At 42.6% G+C, this 27,834-nt stretch overlaps 5 protein-coding genes across 8 annotated transcripts; 2 read left to right on the top strand and 3 right to left on the bottom strand.

Annotated features, from left to right (window-relative positions):
* The first annotated feature begins 102 nt into the window (after nt 1-102).
* Nucleotides 103-3,999, top strand: LOC4340245 (auxin-responsive protein IAA20-like). Its single transcript, NM_001402744.1, has 4 exons — nt 103-388; nt 499-689; nt 3,333-3,426; nt 3,532-3,999. Exons 1-4 carry the CDS (start codon nt 165-167, stop codon nt 3,572-3,574), a joined length of 552 nt encoding a protein of 183 aa, NP_001389673.1. The 5' UTR covers nt 103-164; the 3' UTR covers nt 3,575-3,999.
* Nucleotides 4,000-8,263: 4,264 nt separating this feature from the next.
* LOC4340244 (ethylene-responsive transcription factor RAP2-9) lies at nt 8,264-9,338 on the bottom strand. Its single transcript, XM_015785714.3, has one exon. It carries the CDS (start codon nt 9,257-9,259, stop codon nt 8,705-8,707), a length of 555 nt encoding a protein of 184 aa, XP_015641200.1. The 5' UTR covers nt 9,260-9,338; the 3' UTR covers nt 8,264-8,704.
* Nucleotides 9,339-14,870: 5,532 nt separating this feature from the next.
* LOC4340243 (uncharacterized) lies at nt 14,871-17,892 on the bottom strand. Its single transcript, XM_015785890.3, has 2 exons — nt 16,574-17,892; nt 14,871-15,387 (listed from the first exon to the last, which is right to left on the bottom strand). Exon 1 carries the CDS (start codon nt 17,823-17,825, stop codon nt 16,593-16,595), a length of 1,233 nt encoding a protein of 410 aa, XP_015641376.3. The 5' UTR covers nt 17,826-17,892; the 3' UTR covers nt 14,871-15,387; nt 16,574-16,592.
* An 899-nt stretch (nt 17,893-18,791) lies between these two features.
* Nucleotides 18,792-23,526, bottom strand: LOC4340242 (protein FAR1-RELATED SEQUENCE 9). 3 transcript variants are annotated; one of them, XM_066311534.1, is made up of 6 exons: nt 23,201-23,526; nt 20,460-22,591; nt 20,258-20,388; nt 20,096-20,176; nt 19,707-19,780; nt 18,792-19,452 (listed from the first exon to the last, which is right to left on the bottom strand). In XM_066311534.1, exons 2-5 carry the CDS (start codon nt 22,525-22,527, stop codon nt 19,718-19,720), a joined length of 2,343 nt encoding a protein of 780 aa, XP_066167631.1. In that variant the 5' UTR covers nt 22,528-22,591; nt 23,201-23,526; the 3' UTR covers nt 18,792-19,452; nt 19,707-19,717. The 3 variants fall into 3 exon arrangements, with proteins under 3 accessions (XP_066167631.1, XP_015643627.1, XP_015643629.1); XM_015788141.3 differs by having other exon boundaries at nt 19,707-19,783; nt 23,209-23,526; XM_015788143.3 differs by having other exon boundaries at nt 23,209-23,526.
* A 600-nt stretch (nt 23,527-24,126) lies between these two features.
* LOC4340241 (F-box protein At5g67140) lies at nt 24,127-27,268 on the top strand. 2 transcript variants are annotated; one of them, XM_015788145.2, is made up of 5 exons: nt 24,127-24,345; nt 24,431-24,577; nt 24,740-24,866; nt 25,414-25,512; nt 26,802-27,268. In XM_015788145.2, the coding sequence occupies exons 1-5, from the start codon at nt 24,212-24,214 to the stop codon at nt 27,000-27,002; spliced, it is 708 nt and encodes a 235-aa protein (XP_015643631.2). In that variant the 5' UTR covers nt 24,127-24,211; the 3' UTR covers nt 27,003-27,268. The 2 variants fall into 2 exon arrangements, with proteins under 2 accessions (XP_015643631.2, XP_015643630.2); XM_015788144.2 differs by having other exon boundaries at nt 24,731-24,866.
* The last annotated feature ends 566 nt before the right edge of the window (nt 27,269-27,834 follow it).

The raw sequence follows: 27,834 nt of genomic DNA, 5'->3' as shown, positions 1-27,834 counted from the left end.
TCCTCTGTCTCTCGCGCGCGCCCCACTACTACTACACCTCGTGCGTGTCAGCGCCCCACACCTGTATATATATATATATATCGTCTTGCATTGCTCTCGATCGTGGATTGCAGAAGATGATGCTGCAGTGATCCCGTCCACTAGCTGGTGAATTGGAGAGACGGATGGAGCTCGAGCTCGGCCTCAGGCTCGCGCTGCCGTCGCCGTCGCCGTCGCCGGCGACGGCGACGGCGGCTGGGAGTGAGCTTGACCTTCTCAACAGCGCGCCGGGGTCCTGCCGCAAGAGGGGCTTCGAGGAGGCGCTCGGTGGGTTCAAAACCGACGACGACAACGACGACGGCAATGGCCGCGGCGGTGACGGCGATTCCGACGGCGAAATGGGCAACAAGTGAGTGATCGCATGCACGCAATCGCACCTCTCGTCCATTTTTCGTCGTTGTTCGTGTCACTGGGTTGTGGCATTTGTGTACGTACGCAGCTGAGGTGAGTTGCATGTAGGAGGAGGAAGCTGGTGGGGTGGCCACCGGTGAAGTGCTTGCACCGGCGGCGCGACGGTGGCTGCGGTGGCGGATATGTGAAGGTGAAGATGGAGGGGTTGGCCATCGGGAGGAAGCTGGACTTGTCCATCCTCGGCTCATACGCTGAGCTGCTCGACACGCTCCACCTTATGTTCCCCTCCACTAACCAAGGTAGTACTAGTATCTATTATATTATTATATTATTAAGACAGCCTTGAAAGGAGGCACCACGTTCACTGTGGAGGCTAGAAATTCCCACATTAATCAGAGAAAAGAAAAAAAATACACGCCGTTAGATTATAGTGGGTCCAAACTATAACGCTTGAGATCTTTCTTGACAGATATAGAAAGATATATTCTAAAATAGAGTGTAGAAATAATCCGATCGAATCATCTATCTGATTATCTAATTAGTATTTGCTCATTGTTTCCGACTCTGATTGTCAAACCGAAACAAATTAATACCCCTGGACATATGCCAGCTAAAAAAAAGAGCTTTATTAATGTATGTTTTTGCCGGACGATGACTATTTTCAGGCCAAAAAGAAAAAAAAATCAGCCAGCGTCCGGTAGTATCCATATAAATTAGCAGGAATAAAATTTAAAAATAACTTAAACTTGGAACTAAAAATAAGCAATGTTGAATGAAAGAAGAGTCCATATAAGAACCCAATACAAGATTTATTAAAATTAGGAATAAAAATAAAATAAAATCCAAAATTAGAAAAAATAAAGAAAAGAAGAGTTCAAGTAGGAATACAATTTAAAAATAACATAAATTCGAAATTAAAAATAAGCAATGTTGAAAGAATAGTCCATATAAGAACCCAATACGAGTAAAATTCGGATAAAAATAAAATAAAATCCAAAATTAAAAAAAAAAGAAGAGTTCAGGAATATAATTTAAAAATAAATAAAATTCGAAATTAAAAATAAAAAATATTGAAATAAGTCCATATAAGAACCCAATACGGGATTAATTAAAATTTGAAATAAACATAAAATAAAGTCTGAAAATTTGAAAATTAAAAAGAGAGTTTAAGTAGGGATACAATTTTAAAACAACTGAAAGTGAAAATAAAAAATAAGGAATATTAAAATAATAGACCATATAGAACACAATATGAGATTAAATTAAAATTCAAACAAGTAAAAGATTAATACTGAAATTAGAAAAAAAAAAGAGTTCAACTAGGAATACAATTTGTGAATAACTAAAATTCGTAATAACATGATTATTGAAAGAAGAGACCATCAACACTTGACAAGATTGACTGAAATTCGGTATAACAAATAAAATAAATTCCAAAAATAGAAAAAATATTATAAGAGTTAAGTAGAAATATAATTTATAAATAAATAAAATATCGGAATGAAAGATGTGGAATTTTTGAAAAAAAATATATAAAACACAACGATGATAAATGACAATAAAGAGGGGAGAAACAACAGGTCTATCAAGGAGTAGAGTCGTGACGGTTGACGGGACATCTAAAAACTATTAACAAACCTCAAATAGAACCCCAACAATGATTAAAATTGGGACGGCGGATATGTCCTTAAGCAGCACGGTCACGAAGTATGGCGGGACTTCAAAGAGAAAAATAAACGCCAATGATAATAATGTTCGATTTTAAAATCTCAATGACGATAAAGAGGGGAGGCAGCGGGTAGCCGTAGAGGAGTACAGCGGGTCTTCTAAAAAAATAAAATAATGAACCCAAACGATAATTATTTTCAAATTTTAAATAACAATAACAATAAAGAGAGAAAGCAACGTACATGCCATAGATGAGTATAGTGACAATGTTTGGCGGGACTTCTAAAAATTATAAAAATAAAACCCAACGAGACAATAAACTTTAAAATCTATAAGATCCAATTTTAAAAGTTCCAAGGAGAATGAATAGAAACAGTGATAGATCGAGCCAGCAAATAAAGGAGAGGTGACAAAGAAGTAAGAGGTAGCATCTCGCATATAACTTTTAAAAGCTACTCCCTCCGTCCCAGAATATAAGAAGTTTTAGAGTTGGACGCGGTTATTAGGAAAGTAGGTAGAAATAAATGGCGAATGGTTGTGATTGGATGAGTAGTGGAGGTAGGTGGAAAAAGTTAATGGTGGAGGGTTGTGATTGGTTGGGAAGATAATGTTGATGGAGAAGTTGTTATATTTTAAGAAAAATCGTAAGGGCTAAAAATTGTTATATTTTGGAATAGAGGGAGTATAAAACTAGAAACACGGGGATTATAAGGTTTGATCTTTCAAAATCTTAAAATACTGATATAACTATTTAATAAATTTTAAGTAAAATCATATTAAAAAGTAGATAATTTTATATGAGTGCTAGCCGCGCAATTGCGCGGGCCGCCCAGCTAGTTATACTAGTAGTACTAGGGAATAGATCATCTGCAATATTGCTCTCAAGTGGTCGATTGATGAAATTCATAACTACTAACTGCTGAAATTTATAACTGGAGTACTAACTACTAACAGTTCACTGATACGACCTACGTCAGAAAATATTTAATACTCCATCCGTCTTAAAATATAAATATTTTTTATGGTCGCCGCTAGCCATTTTTAACTTGTGGCGGAGACTCATCGGATGGTACCGGTAGTTACATGCATGTCCCTATCACTTTGCACAAACACCCTGCCAAACAAAAAAGAAAAAGAAAACTACACACTATTTGAAACCGCTTAAATAAACACAAAATTCCCTGGAGCCCATTTGGCGCATACTCCGAACATTTCAAAATTCAAGTTGAAGCGAACTTAAAATATTAAAAGGTTGCAATTTGATGGTGGTGCAGAGGATGGGCACGATCGTCGTCGACGTCACCCATACGCTGTCACCTACGAGGATGGGGAAGGAGACTGGATGCAGGTCGGAGACGTGCCATGGGAGTAAGTTCATTTCTTCCCGGCATTGTGTCGCCATCACAAAATTATTTAACAATTTCATCAAACTTGACTACGAGCCTAACGGCGAGTCTGAATTTTCATTTGCAGGGCCTTTGCCAAGTCGGTGAAACGGCTCAAGATACTGGTGTAACTGACTGCAAATTAAGCTACTAGTACTAGTCTTTACTACTTCGAATAAAATTGTACGTGAACGGGATTATTTTGTTCACGTTTCTCTCATCATAAATGTGTAGTGTTTCAGCAATTTCATAAGCATGACGAATGAAATCTCGTAGCTGTTGTCATCAATCACCTTGCATTTCGTGTCAAACTACATCTGTGGCCAGCGCACAGTAGTGTTAGTATAGTGTACACCGTAGAGTCACCTCGCTGTGATCAGCACGTGCATGCATCTGTATAATACACCGCCACATATGCACAGGATGGTACTGAATACTGAGCATATCCTGTACGGGGAGTTCAGATATGGGTGTTATGGCCTACCAAAGTGAATCTTATCACATTTTTTTAATCATTAACGTGTGGTATCCAATATATTGAATGAAATTTTTATCATAACTGTGACTCAAATCAAACAACTACCAAAAGTTGATTAAACTTATTTAACCTTATACTATAGGTAAACTGTGGCAAAGTGCTTGAGAACAACTAAACACATGTCACTTTTGTCGAATACTACTCACTGCATCCCATAAAAAACCAACAAAGTATTAGATGTGACACATCTTAATATTATGAATCTAGACATATGTATAAAATATGTCACATTCGGCCTTCGTTATTTTTGGGATGAAGTACTTGTGAACTAGGACTAGGCGTACTAGCTAGCGTCTAAATTGTACTGGCATGTATAATGTATGGGAGGAAAAAAAACGAGAGGATGTATCGTTATATCGGCATGTACTCTAGAGTACGTGAGTATGTACTTTCTCCATTAAAAAACTTAATCTAGGTAAGGATGCGATCTTTTTTAGTGCAATAAATTTGAACAAACTTTTATCTAAATTCACTATATAAAAAAAATCACGTTCTCCTTAGAATGATTTTTTTTTTACGAGAGAGTACTCCTACGTGAGTCCGAGAGCAGCCACGCACTTGTATGCGACACATGTATGCGACGTCTAGATTGGACAGCTGAGGCCATTTCTGATCTCTCACGCCGCCGCTTCGGCGGCGCGCGATCTGGGCCGTCCGTCGCCGATCGGGAGGTGAAATCGAAGAGAGAAGCCAATCTCTCTGTTGTTTCCTCTGCTTTTACAGCTGTGGTTTTACAACCTACTCCAATCAGAAAATGTTCCAGTTCAACGTGTTTCAGAGAAGCATGGAGAAGAATGCCAGCAATTTTGCTGCCTTCTTATCAGAACTCAGAAATTCAGAACCAACTGTTCTCCTATGGCCGCCACTCCTTTCCAAGGATTTATTAAGGAGTACTCCATCCGTCCCAAAAAAAAGACAAACCCTGGGCTTGCGTGTCCAACTTTGACTGTCCGTCTTATATGGATTTTTTTTATAATTCGTATTTTTATTGTTGTTAGATGATAAAACATAATTAATAATTTGTGCGTGACTTGTCTTTTTTAATTTTTTTCATAATTTTTTCAAATAAGACGAACGGTCAAACATTGGGCACGGAAACCAGGGTTTGTCTTTTTTTGGGACGGAGGGAGTACATATGAAACAATTTCCATATGTTGTATATCTCTTTATAATATTTCAACAGAAATCAGTTTGTATATCTTCTAAAATTCTCCGTCCAAAAAAGACCTGAGAGGGTAGTTCATCAATACACAGGGCAATTTGAGACCCTATCTAGAACACATTAAAAAAAGAACTCCATTTCTACATGAAAGTGAGATTTACTTACCAAGAGATTTGATATGATTTTTCGTTTGTTTTTCCGTCACCGGTTTAAGCATGTGTGAATGTGTGATTATCAGAAATGGATAAACTAAACTACTAATTTCCAAATCCAAATCCAGTAAAGGAGATTGACCCATTGCTCGCTAAGTGCTTGTGAGACCCACCACTAATCAGTCCCGGAATGGATCATGTCTCCAGTGAGTAATCTGTTACCGACAAGGTTACAATACCACATGATGACGTGATCAAACTATCCAAGTAAACAAACTCTGAAATGAAGAGAATAAATTATACTGTCTCAGTGCAAAACTGCAACAACTAGAATCCATGGATTTTCCAAGCAACATAAACATATACATGAGTTGTTTTCGAAAATCTCGTCAGACTAGATTGTCCATTTCCTTCTGATAGCTCACAAAAATCAAGTTTATAACTCAAAATACAATTTTACACAGCCCTGAAACAGTCAAATTAATTTAAACAACTGCGCCGGCCGGCGAGTCACTTTCTGAACCGGGGAAGAGTTCCAGTGGCGGTGCTCACTCCACTTGGTTCCAAAACTGTTCACATTTTAGGCTGTGTTTAGTTGGGGAAAAGGAAATTTTTGGGTGTCACATCAGACGTTTGACCGGATGTCGGAAGGGGTTTTCGGACACGAATGAAAAAACTAATTTCAGAACTCGCCTGGAAACCGCGAGACGAATCTTTTGAGCCTACTTAAGCCGTCATTAGCACATGTGGGTTACTGTAGCACTTATGGCTAATCATGGCCTAATTAGTCTCAAAAGATTCGTCTCGCGATTTATAGCTAAACTGTGCAATTGGTTTTTCTTTTTGTCCACATTTAATGCTCCATGCATATGTCCAAAGATTCGATGTGATAGGTGAAGGGGAAAATTTTTGAGAACTAAACTGGCCCTTAGTATTTTTCAGTTTGTGATGTTTGGGATGATGTTGACCCCGATGGACTCTTCAGTTTCTGAAATCCTGTGTGTGTGTCTGTGTGAAGGTGTTGCTTGCACTGCTACTAAGGCTGTGATCGTTCCAGTGACATTGGGTGAGAAAGCTCCTCGTTTTTCGCGCGCACGCTTCCCAAACTACTAAACGGTGCGTTTTTTGCAAAAAATTTCTATAGGAAAGTTGCTTTAAAAAATCATATTAATCCATTTTTGCAATTTAAAATAGTTAATACTCAATTAATCATATGCTAATGGTCCACCTCGTTTTGCGTATCTTCCCAATCTCCCCAATCCCCTTCTCCTCAAACACACCCTAATTAAGTCGTCGTGTTCTTTCAAAAGAGGATACGGACTACGGAGTATGCATGAGTTGAGGTCGTTACTGTCCATACTTGATTAGGATGTTTTCTTTCCTTCGCTTTGCTGTCGCTCAAATGAGGCTGTGTTTAGTTGGATCCAAAGTTTGGATTTTGGTTAAAATTAGAGATGATGTGACTGAAAAGTTGTGTGTGTATGACAGGTTGATGTGATGAAAAAAAAACTGAAGTTTGGATCCAAACACAGCCTGAATGTCGTAGTCTGCAGGTCAGTAGTACAACTGCAGCGATGCTACCCCTTTGGAAATAGAAGACATGGCCGGATTTTGAAGAAAAGTTGAAGAACCGAGACGGGCAAAGCTATTCTACAGTCAGTTGGACTCAAATCATTTGTATCCATGATTGAAACACACTTACACACACATAGAAATCTTGCTTATTTGATACTACATGGAGTATTTATCTGTGTCGTGCTTAGAATGGTTAGAGATTAGTCACGTTCACAGGAGGGTTAATCATCTCCCGCACAAAGAAACAGAGCATGCGTTAGTGTTTAATTAATTAATTATTAGTTTAAAAATATTTAAAATAGTTTATGATCCTTTCAAAGCATTTTTTCTATAGAACTTTTTTAAAATACACAGTGTTTAGCAGCTTTGTAAGCGTGCGCTCAAAAAGCATGAAAAATAGAAGTTGAAAAAGATAGAGGCAAAGAACACACCTTGAGTGTGAATTGTGATGTGCGTGCTTAGTTATGTCTCTTAAGAGAAAAAAGGTAGTGGTTAGATTTTAGATACTATCTTGTCTCAAAATATAATTATTTTCTAATTATTTAATAGATATTAAGTTTAAGAAAAAATAATTTAGTGTCCAATATTAATAAGAAATTGTTGGGGGTAAAAATAGGAAAAAAAAATCAAATAGGAGATGATCGATAAGATGGAGAGTATCCTAATAGAGCTTAAAAGCTTATATTTCGATACGAATTTGCGCTTATATATTTTGGAATGGAACCTGGAGTATATACCCACCGATGCGTTCACGTGTACAGTTTCGTGCACGAGCACGACCAAGGGCAAAAAAAGAAAAAAGAAAAAGAAAAAAAGGGGGAGAGAGAGAGAGAGAACTGCAGCAGAGTCAGTGCAAGTGCGGTGCAATCGACCGACGTGTGGTGGGTGGACCAGAGGGCGGGCGTCTTCCCCTGAAAAAGCAACCACGAATCTTCCAGGGCGGCTCGTAATTAGCGGCGTAATCAATTACCGACACCAACATCATTAAGCACCAGATAAGCACCACCACCCCATCCATCCATCCTGTTAATGGCCCACGCCACAACACCCCCCATCTCCACGCCCAAAAAAAAAGAAAAAAAAAACGCCGTCACCGCCAGCTTCGCGTGTTGCACTCGCACGCACGCACGCAGCAAGTGTAGTACCCGACTCCATCCACCATCATCAACTCATCATCACTCCTGCTGCCGTCACGCTCACCGGAGGTGGAAGAAGCTGTACGCCTCCACACGGCAGCGTCGCCGCGGCCTCCATCGTCGTCGGCCTCATCCTCTCAAGACGCTAATTAATTTAGTTTAACTTGCATGAAATTGGAGTTTGAAGTAGTAATATCAAGTGACCAAATTGATCCAAACCATGGCACGGAAGTGAGAACTTGAGATGATTCGAGAGATTCTTGAAGCTGTTTTTTTTGTCTTGCTTGCTGGGTATCTTCTCTTTACAAACAAACGCTTAAGCGAAAAGGGTGAGGTACATAGCCGTCTTGCTTTTAGCTACATGCTCACGCTGACACGCACGCTCCTAGTACAGTCGCCGTCGCCGGAACAGACGACGAGCTGAGCTCTAGATTCCTACTTGCTAACCACCACTTCCCCGGCTTGACGGCGACGTCGCGGCTCCATTATTGGATATACTTGTGGGCTCCTCCGACCTCAATCGCATTTCGCCGAACACCTTGCATGCGCCCCGTCCACGACCGCCTCCTTGGCGCTATCTGCTTCGCTGACTAGCTATAGCTACTAGCTGCTACTCTCTCTCTCTCTCTGTGTCTTGGGGTGGCTAAGGACTACGAACTAGATGGATGGAAGAAGGGAGGCAAAATTAGCACGGATTACTACTCGTCGTCGGAGGTGTCCGGGGTGGGCTCCCGGTTGAGGTCGGGGTTCTTGGTCCGGCGGCGCTGGGGCGGCGGGGGCTGCGGCGGCTGGAGCGGCACGGGCGCCGCGGCGCCGACGACGGAGTGCTGCGCGTCGACGCGGGCGCCGACCTCGGCGGCCTTCTTGCGGATGACGGCGGCGGTGAGCTCCCTGTGGTCCTCGGCGCCGCCGGCGCCCGCGCCACCACCACCCGCGCCGTCGAGCTGGTCGGGGAAGTTGAGGCGCGCGGAGCGGCCGCGGAGGTAGAACACGGCGGTGTCGTAGGCCCGCGCGGCGGCGACGGCGGTGGAGTAGGAGCCGAGCCAGATCCGCGACCGCTTGTTCGGCTCGCGGATCTCCGCCACCCACTTCCCCCACTTCCGCATCCGCACCCCGCGATACTGCCTCCCTCCTCCCCCACCCCTCCCGCCTACCGGAGCCCTCACCGCCGCCGCCGCAGGCTGCTGCTGCGGCTGCGTCGGCTGCGGTGGCGGCGGCGGGGGCAAGAAGACGGTGGCCTCCCTCCTATCCATCCTCGCGGAATTCCGCAGCGGCGCGAGGGCGAGGCGAGGCGAGGCGACACCTGCGTGTCTTGGCTTCGGCTTTTTCTCCTGGGGAAATGAGTGGTGGGGTCTATAAATAGAGGGGATTAAGTGCGTGCGTGGCGCAGTGGGTAGATGGGGGATTAGAGCAGGTAAATAGCAGACTATAAACCTTACAAACATATTTTAAAAGAATAAAAGAGAAAGGATAAGAACAACAGGTTACAGATTTATAACCCGTTACAACACGAACTGTAACGAACTTCAAGATACATGTGTTAATGATAGGTGAGATCACATCAATTACGTAGTACTCCCTCCGTCCAAAAAAAGGCAAACCCTGAGTTTTCGTGTCCAACTTTGACTGTCTGTCTTATATGAAATTTTTTTATAATTCGTATTTTTATTGTTGTTAGATGATAAAACATGATTAATATTTTATGTGTGACTTGTCTTTTTAATTTTTTTCGTAATTTTTTTAAATAAGACGGACGGTCAAACGTTGGGCACGGAAACCAGGGTTTGTCTTTTTTTTTTACGGAGGGAATAAATATTTATAGGTAACTATTATATAAATTGACTAATAAATTAATTATAGATGATTCGTTGTTAATAGTTTGCTATTCTAAATCTTGCTCTTAGCGATGAGTTGGTGGGAGGGGGTGATTAGGCGCTGGATTTTTAGCGGGGCGGGGGGCGCGAAGTCGGTGCGGTTTTTGATGGCGACGGGAAGGAATGGATGGAGAGGTCATCGCTGGGGTTGGGTTGGGTTCAAATGATGGTTGGGTTTTCTTGGTTAGGTCTTGGTGTGACAGACGGGAGTGAGTCAGTGAGGATGATGGTCGGCTCCCATTTTGATTGGAGAAATCATGTGGACGAGGTTGTATGCAAAACAGATTCTCTGCACTACTCTCTTTCCCTCAAAATATAATAATTTAAAATTAGATGAAATACTTTCTAGGACAATATATTTAAATAGGGAGTCTATTAAAAAACAATAAAAAATATTGTACTTGAAAACATCTCATCCAATTCTAAATACTTATATTTAAATTATATTTAAAGACGGAAATAGTAATATCATTCGATTTTAAGTAACTGATATATGGGTTGGATAGTTTTGAGTAATTGATAGTACTAGTTTTCAGTATATGGGTCTTACATCCAACAAGTCTATTTCCTCCGCCTTATAAAAACCCAAGTTAGTATCGTATGAGACAACATAGTTCAACGAAACTGAGTATGTTCATGTCCAGATTAATTATACTAGGTGACATCTCATGATTCCCATATAATACTAGGTTGATTTTTTTGGACCGAGGGAGTACATGTTAGCCACTCAAAGTTAAAAGGTAGTAGTGCAGAGGAGATTTATCCGTTTGTGTGTTTGAAACATGAGATCAAATTTGTCAGTTGTCAGTATTATAAACTCTCTATATAAAATGTCTTAAACTTTTCTACTCTCTCCATCCAAGAAAATAGCAACCTATGATTAAATGGGACAAATCTGGACAAGATATGTACTAAGAATCAGAACTAGACCATGTCGATCTAAATTCGTATTACTAGGATATACGTCATATCCAATTTTAAGTTGCTATGTTATAGGACGAAGGGAGTAGTTCTTTTGATTATATTGACCTGATAATTTGTTAAGAGAAAATGAATGATTTCTTCTAGTCCTTTTTAATAATATATATAATAAATAGACATTTTATTCCTATATATAGTTGTTGGAACTAAGAAAGTGAGAACTGAGAAGTTTCTAAAAGGCTAAACATTTCTAACACCAAGTTTAATTCAAGACTTGTGCTCCTATTATGTTAGACGAGCGCTATTCCTTTCTCGTCCCACGTGTCATGCATTGATTATCTGTACGTTTAGTATGGTCACATAGATAAGACCATTGTTCCAAAGAGGATATGATACTCATCCGCTAATATAAGAAACGGATCAGCCATAATAGACGATAAGGACGTATGCTGGGGTACAAATATATTTAAGACGGATCTAATTAGATTTTGGCGTTCCTAATAAAAGAAGGGTTTTTTACCATACCGATAAACATATCACACAAGTGAGTTTTATGAGCTTTTGGAAGAAAACATAACAACATTACACTGAGTCTTTGCAATGAAAAACTTAAATAAATAGATAAGGATTTCTAGTTTTCCATACAGGACTACTACCGCTACATCTGAACTCACAACCAAGAAGCAAAAGAGTAAGAACCACTTCCTTTTTGGCGGAAAAAAGAACTGCATAATAAAGTCCGCAACCATTGGCAAGCATCAAATTTCATCTTTCAACTCACCATTCGGTTGCAGGCTTTCAGCTCCTTTATCCTGCCCAACTTAGTTTCGACTTTCGAACCACTTGTCCTACACCTCGCAGTCCTCTTCGTCTTTTCAAAGGTCGGCAACGTTGCATAAAGGATAGTACTCCCGTCTCTAAATATAGAGATTTTAGTTGGATGTGACGTATTCTGAAGCATGTCTAACCAAAATCCTTATATTTAGGGATGGATGGAGTATTATTTTTTAATATGGTTAATTGGGAAATGATGTTAGATGGTATGCTCATAGTGTGTATCTCTTCTCACATGCGTGAACACATAGTACTTATTCGAAAAATTAAATTCATAACATTTGTATTTAAAATCTGATGTAACTTAGTATTTCATCGGAATATTACAACGGACTATTTATTTCACATCTTTAAAATATGTTTTCTTAAAAATGTACTTTCATCAATTGCATTGCTTAGAATGTTCGACCACTTGCTCCAAGCACACCATATTAAAATAAACAAAACCTATATAAGATATAACATAATTTAGTACTATAAATATACATATGAAATATATAACCTTATGTACTAAATTCCTTTTATTTTGGAACGGAACGCTAACCCAGTACTAAATCTATTTCATACTTAATACACCAACACACCATATTAAAATTAAAATAAATAAAACCAATATAACATATAACATATTTTAGACCTGTAAATATAAATATGAATATCACTTCTGTACTTAATTTTTTTTTCATCTTGTGACGGAACGCTAACCCAATACTAGCGTTCACGAACAAAGTCAAACTCTAAGCGCTAAACTACATTAGCAGACAAACCCGTGCGTCGCAGGCAGGACGCAAGTACGCCCCAACCCACCAACCCCAATACCTGGCTAACCTGCACCCGCCGCCACGACCCACGAGCTAATTAACCAACGTAGGCGGCGCCGCGCTAGCTTATTCCCATCCCCAGCGAGATCGCGCGCCCGTCAAACCGCGCGAGCCCCGCCGCGCCGCCCGTGTCGCGCGCCCCGGCCGACACGTGAGGCGGCGCGCCGCTTGGCAGCACGGCGCGATGCGGATGGATGGAGGAGGACGCGAACGCGAGCGGTCGCCGACATGGGGTGGGAGGGCGGCGCGGGTGGCAACGTGGCGGGCGTGGGAGGGCGACGTGGTCAGCCCAGCCAGGCCCCCCCCCCCCCTGGATACTGGATACGGAGGCGCGCGCGCGGGCGCGGGGCCGGGGCGCCGTGTCGCGTTGCTGGACCGCGACGGCGTGGTTATCCATCCGCGCCTCTCGCGCGAGTCGCGTTTCGGTTTGGTGTTCCTTGTCCTCGTCAACTTGGGCCCCCCACGCGAAACGGCTCGGTTTTGGGCTAGTTTAGTTCCCAAAAATTTTCCCCTTCACCTGTCACATCGAATCTTTGGACACATGCATGGAGCATTAAATGTGGACAAAAAGAAAAACCAATTGCACAGTTTAGCTATAAATCGCGAGACGAATCTTTTGAGCCTAATTAGGCCATGATTAGCCATAAGTGCTACAGTAACCCCACATGTGCTAATGACGGCTTAAGTAGACTCAAAAGATTCGTCTCGCGGTTTCCAGGCGAGTTCTGAAATTAGTTTTTTCATTCGTGTCCAAAAACCCCTTCCGACATCCGGTCAAACGTCTGATGTGACACCCAAAAATTTTCTTTTCCCCAACTAAACACAGCCTTTGTCTGCGAGCGTGCGTGCGGGCGTGGTTGCGTTTGTTTATCGGTTTCTGGTTGAGCGGCTGCCGGTGGACGGCGCGCGCCGCCCACTGGGTCAATTGGTTTTACTTTTACGATCATGGGGGAAGAAGGAGCGCCTGTTTTTGTAGAGGTCTTGTGAACAAAACGCTGTGACATGGGCAAGCGTTTTTGGTTGTTTATGGATGGTACAGGCGTGTTAGAGATGGACTGTACCATCGACGAAAGCGAATTACAATTCTGTTCGGTGCATATAGCGTTTAAAATCGATTTGCGAGACCCCACGTATAAAATTTAAAAATCAACCATGCGCCTCTCTCAAGGGAAGAAATAGCAGCTGCATGCGATAAATATTTTTTTAATCGGCAATGATAGACTCTAGCCGAGAGGTCGATTTTCATTCCGACAAATAAGAACCAACTCTCACTGTGTTTAGATTCAGTGTGTAAAATTTTGGCTTGTCATATTGAATATATGGCCACAAATTTAAAGTATTAAACATAATCTAATAACAAAACAAATTATAGAATCCGTCTGTAAACCGCGAGACGAATTTATTAAGCCTAATTAATCTGTTATTAGCAAATGTTTACTGTAGCACCACATTGTCAAATCATGGCACAATTAAGCTTAAAAGATTCGTCTCGCAATATACACGCAATCTGTGTAATTAGTTATTTTTTATATTTAATATTCTATACATATGTTCAAATATTCGATGTGACAAGGTGTAAAATTTTGTAATTTAAACATGCCCTAACATCACGCTGGAGTTGCTCCAAGTTGTTGTACTACAAAGCAGAATAACCAAAGTGGTGTGTATAGATAGATAGGTTCGAGCATGCACCAAAGTTGTCCAGATTACTCAGGTTGGTTCCGGAGGATGAGGCTCCTCTAACCTAAGCTAAAGGGACATGGGTCGCTGACATGTGGACCCATGAGGGTGGGCTCTACCTGTCAGCGACCCATATCCCTCTAACGTAAAGTTAAAAAAATAGTAGAATATCTCTACTTTATCAAATCTCAATATAACTATTACTCACTTTATCTACTCCCAATATAATTATTTTATAATTTCACATATTCCGACGTAATGATTACTCTAAAAATAAACTTATCTTAGGACAAATGGAAGGACCAAATGAGCTTGAAATGAAACTTATTACGGGACAGAGGTAGAACTACTTTTTCTATCAATCACCTTGTTGAAATTTCTCTTCATTCTATACCTAATCACCGTTTTATTCTCAACCATATATTATTTAATAAGGCAATATATTTTCTTTTCTTAAATCTTAAATTGTGCTAGACAACCTAAAATGATAAATATTGTGAAACGGAACCACGGAGGGAGTACTTTGGTAGTGCGAACATGGGCCCTGAGATGGGTTTCAGCCTGAAAAACTGCAGCCTGGCATGCACTCAGTGAGTTGGATGTGATGTGATGCTGGAAGAATTGGCAATTGGGCGGTTGGCCCAGTGCCCCAGCTTGATAGCTAACAGCCTCCACAAACACAGCCAATGCACAAAAATTGAAAGAAGCGAGACAGAAGAGCGAAAAAGTCTGAATACAGCAGAAAAGTGGCATGCACTCGATAATTTGCCTTCGGTGTAATACTTTACTCTACTCAATACATCAGCTAATAGTCGAGATATGCATGTCAGTGCATCCATGTTCAGCAATGCCATCCAGGAACTATCCCGACATCTCGTGTTTCTAATCAATTTTAGCTGAGCTTCTCCGGCAGGAGAGGTAGGAATTACTTTCTTGTACTCGGATGGCTGCCACCTCCTCGCCGCGACAAACATGCTCATACAGTTGTTTCTTCGTCGAAATCAGCTGGAAGGTAACCTTGTGTGCCTGATTGAAATGGACGCGATTCTCATGTGAAATGTGCAGCCAGCTTCTCCAACTCTCAAACCATGAGCTTCTTTCTCCAGCTTCAGCTACAGCCCAAGTGCCCAACAGGATGATGTTATTCAGAATTTGCAGCCTGCATGTTAGAAGATGGCCGTTCTTTTTCAGCTGTGTTTGTGTCGATGCGATGATGCCTTTTGGTTTGCTGATAGCAGTACAACACAAGTCCTGAAAAGCCAATGGAAGATGAATAAATGATCTTTATTGAATAATGCAGATCAGGTATTTTTGTACTGTACAAACACAGACAGTATCATCATAAGATGTGCATGATGAATCCTGCACATGGTTTTAATAGATTTGTAAGGTTCACAATACTAGTCAGTTATCTTGGGAACAATCATTTCACACTATAAATCCATTTTTATAAGTCATTGTCTAGTTATTGTGAAGGTTTTTTCATGCAAGCTCATGATTTTATTATTAAGCAGAGAAAGATAGGTGTCACATAACATGAGCTAGTTTAGTCCATTTATGTTAAAGTATTCTCCGATTTCGTTCTACTTTGGTCAGTGTGTATTGAAGGCTTAAGTTGCGCTAATATTGCAAACATGTAGGGTGAACTAGGGGAATAAAGAAGACTGCTAACATGCAGAAAAGTGAGAGTACAATTTTATCAACAAAACTCTGATTTTTAGAATTACAGTGCATTTCTCAATGCATTACTGCTTCTCAACCGATATATGAATTATGAAACTTCTTGGAAATATTGATGCATTGAAGAAATTATGCAGACCATGAGCATATAGCACGTAACCTATGCAAAGTGGTTTTTGGTGCAATGCAAACTAGATCAAAGTTAAGTCTGTTCATTGAAGTTACATCTTTTCATCCAGGATTAATTCCAAATCATGTGTATCTCATGCTCCACTCCCATGGTGTTACACCAAGCTACCATTTCTTGAGAAGATATGTTGGTTGGTCGAATTTGGTATGGGCATTCATATCCAAGACCATCCATCGACCAGAATCCTCACAAATGTTGCAACGATTGACCAGAAGAATTTGTCATGTGTCCATCTCAATTGAAAGAGACTTTGAAACTCTTGACCGCTTTGATAGCTGAAAAAAACCCCACTCTATCTCCTAAGTGAAATGGAAAGATCTAACAGCAACCACTTGTGCATTACTTTCATCTGTCAGCCAATAAATTGTCTCAAGTACCATTTGCAAGGACTAGATAAGTAGCCTGGAACTTCAGCTAAATTGCCAAACAAATAAACCATAAGCACACTGTAATTGAGGAAAACCACGCTTAATGTTCACCATCATGTTTTTGAATGTATAGTAGTTTGCTATATGATCATGATATATGCATAGAAAACAAAAGAGATGTGCATTTCCAATTGTTTACCTGTCAATCTACATGAATCTCAAAAATAACCATCCTCATCCTCGTCGTCGCTACTCCATAACATGTCACCGCCATTTATCCCAACACCCAATATGCCATCCATAATTTCCTCATCAGCAAATGCAGACATCGTTGTAGCACCGAACAACTTGGTCCTCGTCGCGACAATGTCATCGACAACACCATCCAAATCACTCGTATCCCAATCCACTATGAACTCATCATCATCTTGCTCATCTTCCTCTTCATCTCTGAATCCCATATGTGTCCCATTCCGCAGCATGTCCTCATCAACCTCCCCATTCTCGACGCGGTCCCATGGCAACCAAATGTCAGCCACACTTCCAAGAGCACGGCAACCATCGCCAACCACGACCGTTCTCAAGTCGGCGGCGCGCGCTTTCCGCACAGTGTCGGTGAAATCGGAGTCATCGGAGACGAGCACGAGCCAGTCAACGCCGCAGGCCACGGAATGCTTCACCTGGCGCTTGAGCGCGTGATCGGCCGCCTGCGGCTTGTCGGAGACGGTGCGGACGTGGACGCCGGCGCGGCGGAGCTCGGCGGCGAGGCCGTACCCGACCTTGGGGGTGAGGAGCTCCCGCGCGGCGTCGTCGTACTTGGTGTTCCCGGAGATGAAGCGCTCGCGGAACTTCTGCCGCTTCTTGCCCTTGAGGGAGCGGAGGCGCGAGAGCTTCTTGTTGCGCTCGCGCTGGTGGAGCTGGCGGAAGTGGCGGGTGAGGTCGGGGCGGGTGGGGAAGCGGCGGCCGCACACGGCGCAGGAGTAAGGGACGGGCGGGGACGCGGCGCCGGCGCGCTCGGCGCGGTCCATGGCGCGGCGCTCCCGGCGCTCGTCGGCGACCCAGGCGGGGACGTGGGAGAAGGCGTGGCGGTTGGCGAAGGCCGAGACGGACACGACGCGGCCGAGGAGGGACGCCGCGTCGCGGAGCGCGGTGGCGGCCGGGAACGGCGGCCCGCGCGGGGGCTTGTTGTCGAGGTCCCACAGCACCACCACCGTCGGCGGCCGCGCCGTCCACACGCCGTCCTTGCCACGGACCATCTCGACGTCGGCTATAGGACCCCCCGGGGTGGACGGGTTCTCGCCCGCCGACGCCGACGCCGACGCCACGGCGCGCCGGGACGGGTGGTCCGTGCGGAGGGAGAGGCGGTGGCGGAGGCGGGCGCGGCGAAGCGGCGAGGCGTGGAGGGGGGTGGGGTTGGCGGCGAGGTGGAGGAAGGAGAGGGGAGGCGGCATGGCGAGCGCGGCGAGGTCGCGCCCACAAGGTGTTTGGTTTGGAGTTGGGCGAGGGGTGGTGATGGATAGGGAGGGGAGGAGACGGGAGGCGGATTTTGGATTCGGTGGAGAAGACGGGATATGCCACTCCGCCTCCATCTTTTGCCCTATATATGAAATCGAAATCAGTCGTTACCAAAACTTAAAATTTAAAATTGATTGTAAAAAAATGTTTTGAAATTAATTTTAATAAACATAACTTCTAAATCGCTAAGAAAAGTTTTACTCATAAATTACTGTTATTTTGCTAATTCGCGATATGACGTATTATCAGCGTGTGACTGTGCTGCACTGCATGCCTGCACTTTCAGAATGAAAATTTAAAATAACATGCACTCCCTCCGTACCATGATATAAGGGATTTTAAGTTTTTCTTATATTGTTTGACTACTCGTCTTATTCAAAAAAAATTAGAATTATTATTTATTTATTTTACTTACTTTATTATCCAAAGTACTTTAAGCATAACTTTTCGTTTTCTATATTTGCACAAATTTTTTAAATAAGACGAGTGATCAAATAATATAAACAAAAACTCAAAATCCCTTATATTATGGGACGGAGGGAGTATTTATTTGGAATAAAATGGTATGCTAGCTTAAACTAAGATAAATTCGTTTGACTAAACTGGTATGCAAATTTTAAATAAGAGACATGTATTTGACAAAATTGGTTAAAGCACTGAAAGAGTGGAAATTCACGACTTTAGAGAACTTGAATATTTAAAATAAGATATTTATTTGACAAAACTGGTTACGAAGCATTGAAAGTTCATGACTTCAGAGAATTTGTTCAACAAAATTGGTTATGAAGCAGTGAACCAAATTTGCCATATTTTTATGGTCAAGTGCCCCTGCGCTGCTGGGCTACCCAGTTTCTGCTTGTAATGGCAATTCAAGACACATTCGTTAAAGAAAATTGTAAAAGTATGAACAATCGAAGAGCATAGACAGTTTCAATATCAGATCAATACTGCTGTGTCATCTTAATCAGCAGTCAGATTGTACAGGTACACTAAATTAGATCCAAAATCTTCACAAAAAAAAACATATAACAAGGTCAGTTTGGAACTACTGCCTCCCATGCAGAGACGGTGCACTTCACTGAATCTGCATGAGCTTCCATTTCAGCTTCCTTTTCACATTGTTCTGCAGCTCAACTCCTTCGAGAAGGGATGCTATCTGCTCTTGACAACTAGTAGCACCATGGGCCAAGAGGCAACAAGGGCGCCAGCTGATCATCTTTTAGCCCAAAGAATCTGATCCTGTAAATAGCTAGTGACTACTCCCAGTTACAACCTTTTCCTTAAGACAATGGAAGCAACATGTTCCTGGCCTCTATTCATCCAGCATCTACACTCCAATTATAACTTACAAGCCTACAGTCACCTAATTGACATTACTAGAACTCCACTTCAACAGAACAGAAACGTCAAAGACCAGAATAGTTACACACATCAACAGTTGCGAGCCAGAAATTAACATCCAAAAGCAACATCACACCTCCGGGAAGGTTGACAAAATCCATCCAGGTGGTTGGCTGCATCCATGTCCAAGCAGCATTTTCCAAAAGACGTCTTAGCAGATTCCTGGAAATCATGAGTGATATAGCATGTAAGGCTTGAAGTGCAGCACAGGTTGGTTCCTCCAATGAGCTGAATTTGAACCCCATAAATATTCATAGCAAAGATGCTCAAAATAGTTGAGAAAATGCCAGGGAGATTCATTTCTGATCCTAGATATGCAGAGTAAAATCCTCTTGACAACAGTGGCAGCAAAAGCAATATGTAAATGGAGGTAGTTTCATATGGTTCCGTGGATTAAAAAACTAGGAATCATATACCTTACTGTCCTTCAGACATTCTTTGCACCACCAAAATTCGAATTGGGACGCATTGCAGAATATGCCGAGAAATCCTGCTGGTCATGTGTAAATGAATAGCAATAAGCACACCCATAGATGAATGTTTGATGGGTCAGATTCATTTTATTCTTGGAACTCCCCTCGAAAAATTTTCTTCTTGGAACTATTTCAGTCAACACAAGGATGGTGAAGTACCATCGTAAGCCATGGTACATATTTGAACAGTTCACAGTCCAGTTATTTCGCTTAACAACATTGACAAAAAATTATTTGCTTTAATCCCAGAATGGCATGTAGCAATATCAACAATGAGCAGCTCAAATAACAGATAAGCAAAGTTTTTTAGGTCAGTCTGCTGACCGTAATACCTGTGGTGCACAAAGAGGCATTGTGTGCATGTTCGGATGCATGTAGATCTGGTTTGGTTGAATTGGGGCAGATGAAAAAGCCTGCAAAACATGAAGCATGCTGGTGTAAGATCAGTTTTATATGCCAGAAGGAAACAAAAACTCCCAGTAACATATGTGTACCTGATAGTACAACGGTCTACCAATTGTCGTGTTACCCTGAGCATCTTGTGCAGATTGAAACTGGTGCACATTAGTTTGGGCAAGAAGTTCAGGTACAGCAGAGGAAGTTGCTGGGGTTGGTTTTGCTTTTTCTGCACGGAGAGGGTATATTTTTTAACAAAATTGTGTTTTACAAGCATGAAGGAATAAATTTGCTACTCACTTGTGCTTGGTCCTTTAGATGATTTTTTCTTCTTTTTGTCCCTTTTACTGACATCTTTTGCAGCTTGACTACGCAAACTTCTAATTTCAAAGAATACATCAAGTGCTTTTTCTCCTGTTTCAAGGGTGTCCCAGAATATCTTTCTTGATTCATCCAGTTCCTGGCTCTTCGCTATAAGGCTACATGCATACTGCGTTGCCCGGTTGCGATATGCAAGTTCAGCCTCAGTGCATTCCTGTTGTGTTGAATCATCTTGACTAAGCTTATACATGCTTCTCCTGGCATCTTTTGTCCATCGTTTCGAAATGTACTTCTCAGGAATTGTGTCCACATTTTGCAGGCTGAAGGCTTTCAGAGCATGTGAACAAAGAAGACCCATCCTTTCAAACTTTCTGCAACCACAAGAGATTTCCATCGTGGAGGTATCAAGAAGAACGGTCCACACTTTTGATCCCCTCCCCTGCATAGTAATTTCAAACCTCAACAAGTTCCCACCACAAGAACTTTCATGGCATGAAGTTGCTCCGCACCCATCCAGAAATTCTGCCTCAAATAATTTGTATATCTTATGCGTGTAGGATTCTGCGGCCTGCTTCAGAACTGTACTGTGTTTAATTGCACGAACTGGAGCAGTTTGGCTACAGCGAAAATCCTCTTCAGATTCATTTCTACGTAGACCCTTGAAAACCTTTTCTAGTAAAAGGGCAAATCGTGTAAGAGGGGTAGATTCATCAGATATTCCAGTAAATGTATTGTTTGAGACCTCCCCCCACTGAGATGAATTGATCCCACCATCGAAAGTATCTTTATTAAATGCTGAGCACCATTTATTGCGGGACCTATAAAGGTCGCTAAGCCAGCTATTCTCCTGTAACTTATATTCATTTAACATTGTGGCCCATGATTCCTCAAGCTCCGTTTCTGAGTTAGGTCCTTGCATGCACTTAATAAACATATTTTGAAATGTTTGAGAGGTATTTACCGTGCCTAAATGAGACTGTGCATTTTTCAGAATATGCCAATAGGAAAAACAGTGCTGCGTGTTAGGAAAAACCAGCTCAACTGCCTGCGTAATAGCGTCATCCTGATCAGTGAAAATTGATTTTGGAGACCGGCCACCCATTGACTCGAGGAATGATTTAAATAACCAAACATAGGAAGCTGAGGACTCATCTAACAAGAATGCACATCCAAAAACAATATTCTGCCAATGGTGGTTAACTCCAACAAAAGGAGCACATACCAGGCTGTATTTATTTGTGCGGAAGGTTGTGTCAAATATAACAGCATCTCCAAAGCAGTCAAAATCATTTCTACTTTTGGCATCCCTGAAGAAAAAGTTGGTCATACGACCTTCTTGATCAACTTGAACATCCCAATAGAACATACCTTCCTCATTGGTTCTACGCTTGAAATAGTTCACAAGACTTTGGCTGTCTCCTGCCTCGATTATCGTTATACCCTGCATGCTCACATGATTGTAGCAATCCCTTATAGTATACCCAGGAGGCTCCACAATATCACTTCCTATCATATGAGAGAAACCATTTATTGGATGTGATTCCGTAGATGCTTGTGGATCTATGACACCTGATTTTCCAACAGCAAGCGACTTCGCAGATCTCAACATGTGTCTTTCCCCAGGTTTAGCCAACTGGTGATTATGCGTTGGGACAAAGCGTATGACTGTCCAGCGTCCTTTCTCATCAACTCTAAAGCGGATCATTGCTTTGCAATTAGTTCTTGTGTCTGGTCGATTAAAATTTGCTTCTGTAACTGGCTCATCGTACTTAAGCCCTTCTTTTGAGCAGTAGTAATCTTTTGTACGAATATTCTTCGTGCCAATGAAGTAAGACTGTTTACCCTTGCGGACACTAAAACCAATTCTATGTCCATAGTCACAATACAGTTTGTATGCCTCTTCCTCACTATGGACAACACAACCAAGAAGCTCATTGGCAACATCCTTGAGGCTCAAAGCATTTCCACCATCTTCCCCATTTTCAGTTTCTTCGCCATTGTCCTTCCTTTGAGGCCTTTCTTCTTCAGAATCTCGGCTACTGTCCATTTCTAATCAAGAAGTGAGCATAAGTCTTTGCATAAACAGCATCAGAGATAGCTCCACACAACTTCTGCAACAAAAGGAGAGAATTGTTCCACTTAAAATCCACAGGTGGTACAAAAATAAACACAAAATCGATAGAAAGGAGAAATCTACAGCATATGCGTCGTAATAAAATCCCCTACTTTATATAAGATGTCAAATGCAACGTGGTCAATTATGCTGGCAGTACTAGTTGGTACTACCGTACTAGTTGTTAGAGTGATCACTCATCCACTAAACTGAAGCCCCATGCAACATGTCTCATATCCTAGGATGTTGACTATCAATTATATTGGCATTCCTGGCTGAGAAAAGAAAGGAAAATTTTCATATATACTACGGAAAGCTCCATGGTTTCACTCATAATCAGACTGGTAACAAAGCTATGGAGTATGCAAATGCTGGAATCTAAACAACATCGTGAAACTGGGATACAATACAGAACAAACAAAAGGACCACATTCCTTAGCACTGGTTTCATCTACAACATCAAGCAATCCTACTTGCTTCAGAAGTTCAGAGTAGATTTTTTTTTCTTCCCAAAAAAAAAAGCAACATCAATTCCTCACTCCAAGCAGCTCTACCTCTAACTAACGCAAGAGTAAGAGCACTAGCAATTCCACTAAGCGTCCCTCACCGGCTTACCCCGCAGGAGCGCACGGAGAGGGAGGTGCCGGAGCCCGGAGTGGCGCCGCGGCGGAGAGGCAGGGGGCGGGGGCGGGGGCGGGGCGAGGCGGGGAGCAGTAGCCGCGGAGCCCCACCTCAGGTCAGGACCTAGCCATGAGGAGGAAGGGGTGAGGGGCGGAGGGAGGCGCGGCACGGAGGAGGCCCTCCGCTTCCCGACGACACTCCGGCGGCCTCGCCGGAGCCCGGCGACGTGCGGTGGCGAGGGTTGGCGCTGGTCCACGGCGGAGACGATGGAACCGGTCCAAGGGAGATCTGGTGGTGCTCCGCTGCGTGGCTGCGTGCACCTGGTCTTGGAGACTCTTACATGGACCCGTCTGACAGGTGGGTCCTCGATGCATTCGGCCCAATGGAACCCAGCCCAGATCGGCCTTGCTCCCCTACCAATTTCAAAGTCAAGGCCTCCTTTTACGTATGAATTAGGCAAAAAATTTCTATAGGATACACGCAATTTGTGTGCTTTTTGGTAGAGAACACCGTAAGGATGTTTTCTTTGGAGGGGCTAAAAAGGGGCAATTGATCGCTGGACACCCGCAACATTAGTGGATGGTTGTGGATTAACTCTGATCATTAACCAATGGAGGCAGACGATATGTCGATATCCTTCAGCGGCAAAAACCGTAAACTTTGGATGTCTTATAGCAGATTTTACCAATAACTAAGGCAGTTTCACTACAAATCCTAACAAAATTTGAACAAATTTGTGTGAACTTTTTTTTTTTTTGAAAATTTTGGCAAGAGGCGTATTCGGTGGGCGTCTCGATGGCGCGAGGATGTCCACATGGTCATGCGACCTCGGCCGCAGCGCGCAGCAAAATTCCAAGCGATGGGCGCGCGTCGCGTCGCGTCAAGCTCACGTGAGCCATGGCGACCTCGACCATGGAGAAAGTATAAGCAAAGCCGCCCCCCGCCTTTCTCGCCTCCACGGCGAGCGCGAGGAGAAGCAACCGAGCCGAAGCGAGCCATGGCTGGTGGGGTCGTCATCGGCGTCGCGCCACCGGCGGCGGCGGAGGAGCCCGAGCCGCACGTCGAGCGGCTGCCGGCCGACCTCCTCGCGCACGTGCTCTCCCTCCTCCCATCCTTCCACGACCTCTCCATGTACGCGCTCTTGCTCTGCTCGTGGTGATCGACGCGCGACGCCGTGGCGTGGCGTGACCTGCTTGTGTTGTTTGCTCGGCTGCAGGGCGGGGGGAGTGAGCCGGCGGTGGCGCAGGGCGGTGGAGAGGTCGCTGGCGGGGCGGCGGCGGATGAGCTTCGCGGGGCAGCGCACCGGCGACGACTCCACCGCGCGCTTCGTCCGCGCCGCCGTCAACCTCCGAGACCTCGACATGTGAGTAGTAGCCGATTGATTCCCCCTTATTCAGCCACAACCCTCGAATGATCAATCGATCAAGCTAAAACTTCTTGTTGCTGCTGCTGCTGCTGCTGCCAGATTGTGACCTTTTTTTTTTTTTTGCCTAACTTTGTTTCCCCGTTCTTGGAGTTCACGAAGCTGCTGGGGCTGCCAGATCACTGATCAAGGATTGATCAGGATTTCCACCGCCGATTGCGTCAAGAACCTCACCTCCATCTCTCTCTGGGGATTGGCTGGGATCACCGATAATGGCGTCATCCAGCTGGTAATCATTTCTTTCAAATCCCCGTCTAAAAGATTAGTAGTTTTTAAGTTATGTTCATCTTGCAATTAAGGATTGGGAATTTTCTGATTGACCAGGCAGGTGTGCCCTGTCTCTGATTGAACTTTTAAGCCGTCTTACTTGGAAACATGGAGAAAACAGGCAAAAAATTTGCTGTTTTGTGTTGGGAGACTTGGCAACTTGGCTCATGATTGTGCTATGTTTGTGTCATTGTTTCGGTAATAAAACCGTCTTAGATGTTTCAAGGGCATACTCAATGGTATGTCAATTGATTATTGATTATTGGCTATTGCTATCATAGTGTATAAGAAGCCAATAAGGATTTGGATAGGAATTTATAGTGTTGCAGGATGTTGTCATGAACTCATGATGCATTGTTAACGTGTTGTTTTCATTCAGAATAATAATCCACTGTTCATATCCGAAAATTGCAACAATAATCAGTTGGTTCATAATTTACCCTGCACTACCGAAGGACATCTTTGATGTGTCGTAATAAATACTGTGCTTTTGTCAACCTTCCCTGTAGGTTTCAAGAGCGCATTCTTTGCAGCACCTGAACATTGGTGGAACATTTATCACAGATGAATCGTTGTATGCAGTTGCAAAAAGTTGTATAAATCTGAAGGTATGTTTCTTAATCTGGAAACACTTTCGTGTCTGCAAATTAAACATGACAAGGTACCACATAAAAAAGATCCTAGAAGTCAACAAATATTCTGTCTACAGTATGTACGATGTGTTTACAGTAGTTGATACTTTGAAATGAGTCATTTCATGGGGAAAAGAATGATGGTTGAACTGACAACCTTGGCAGATTCGCCATGGCTTGTTCTTTGAATTGAAGTAGACAAATGATGTTACTGGTTGAGGTTTATTCTCAGGTTCGTGTGGTCAGGATATGTATGCAGTTATTGCTATTATTTCTGCTATTATCTTAGTGGCTGCGATCCTGCTATTATTTCTGCTTAAAAACACCCCTGCCTTTAGAATTAAAAGGGTACTGTAGTTCTTTTGGAAAAAATGATGGGGGAGCTGTGCCATGCTTAATTGGGGGATAGGAACCTATATCAATATATCATCTTGATGATCTTGTTCTTTCTTGCACCATACCTGGGCCATGTACTACTATATAATCTCAACCTCTATGATAAAGACTTCAATACTGATCAGTGATCAATTGCTTCAGAATTATGCCTGTTCCTGTCTTGAAGTTGCTCATCAGTTCGCGTTTCAAAAAAAAAAGAGAAAAGCTTCTCATCGGTTCTGGTATCAGTAGGAGATGAGGATATGTTCAGGAAAGAAGTAACATCTTTGAGCGTGATCATCTTAAGATGGTCATAGAATCCTAGGCAACTAAAGCCTTCTAGTATGTGATCATTTGTGCTCATCTGTGGCATCTTATTTTCTTTCTTTCTTTCTTTCTTTTTTTTAAAAAATAAAAAAGTCTTCTAGATGTTCTTCACATAGTATCAGATAAAATTACCTAGAACTATGCCATCACTATCACACTTACATAGCCAGCAAAATTTACTTACGACAATTGAAATATAACTATAGATTTATCGTCATCAAGAGCTAGCGTTGAAACACAGCATGGTGATACTAATCCACACGCTTAGATTACTTGAAGTGTCGAACTACAGATTAAGTACGAATTAATAAAAACACTGACAAAGTACATATCAATTCTCTAGTCACATTTGCACGGTGTTTTTTGCTTGACTTTGTTTTGGTGTGGAAAAAAAAAGTCCTAGGTTGCGAGAAACGCCCAAAAGTCTTCCGGCTAGCTCCATAAGGTGGTGGGCTAGACGACCTGGATTCGAAGTCTCACCCTTTCTAATTATTTGATATTAGGTTATTTCCTAATATTCGTGTTTTTTTTTTTGTGTGGATTGCGATTGACCGGCGATGCAGAGCATCATAGTGTGGAGCTGCCGCCACGTGACGGAGGCCGGCCTGGTGGCGCTCGTCGGCGGCTGCCGGAGGCTGGAGTGCATCAACGTCGGCGGGATGAGGGTGCCGCCGGAGAGCTTCGCCGGACTTCTCGCCATCAGACCGGCGCTGCAGATCAGGTCCATCCCTCAGATCCTCAATGCCAACGTCCAGGTCTCATGAAAGACCTGATGAAAAATACCATCCATTTCATAAAGTAAATGGGAAAAAGAAAGAAAGATTCGTGAATGATTCACTTTTGAATCGAATAAGATTCATGAAAGGGACTCGTGCTGTGTCTTGATTCTTTGTGTTGTGTTGATTTATTGTTTTATTTTACATGACCCTTGCGTTGTGCTGATGTGTTGTGTTGTGTATATTTTGGCTTGTACATTAGTGCGCATACAGAAATACAGAATAAATGTATACTATACAGATTTATGGATTCATTATTATTTCTATACGGAAATTGAACGAGAATTCTTTGCATATCTGATATTTTTTAAAAGAAAAATCATTTCTCTGTGAGTGTATCCATCAGGATAACGCATCCAGATGTAAACATCTCACCAACTAAGCGTTGAGAAAAACATGTGAGGGAGACAATGACACGAACCCAACCCAAACTCTGTTAGTAGTTGCTTCGATCGAACTGTCCTATAAGATGCCACTTTTTGTCAGTATGACACTATGATGGACACAATTTCTTTTCAAGATGGTTAATCTGATGAACTTACACTTCCATAAGGTTAAGTCTAAAACAGAGAATTAAGTGATCGTCTGATTTGAAGCAGAATAAGCCTAATCATTTCGATGTAGGCCACTAGGCCAGAATGGATAACAAAAGTGCACCATGGTATCTGTCCTTTTCTAGCCCAAATCGATCCCGTTTCACCTAGCAGGACAGTGAAGGCTAGGCCCAACAAAAATCCTTATCACCTAATACTGGGAGATATTTAAAGCTTGAGAATTCTTGATGGAATAAGTTCATCTGAGGTCCCTTAACTTGTCAACG

Source organism: Oryza sativa, chromosome 6, assembly GCF_034140825.1.
Source record: "Oryza sativa Japonica Group chromosome 6, ASM3414082v1".
Classification (NCBI taxonomy): Eukaryota; Viridiplantae; Streptophyta; class Magnoliopsida; order Poales; family Poaceae; genus Oryza; species Oryza sativa.
The sequence above is the reverse complement of the archived record's forward strand: the minus strand, read 5'-3'. Positions and strand labels throughout refer to the sequence as shown.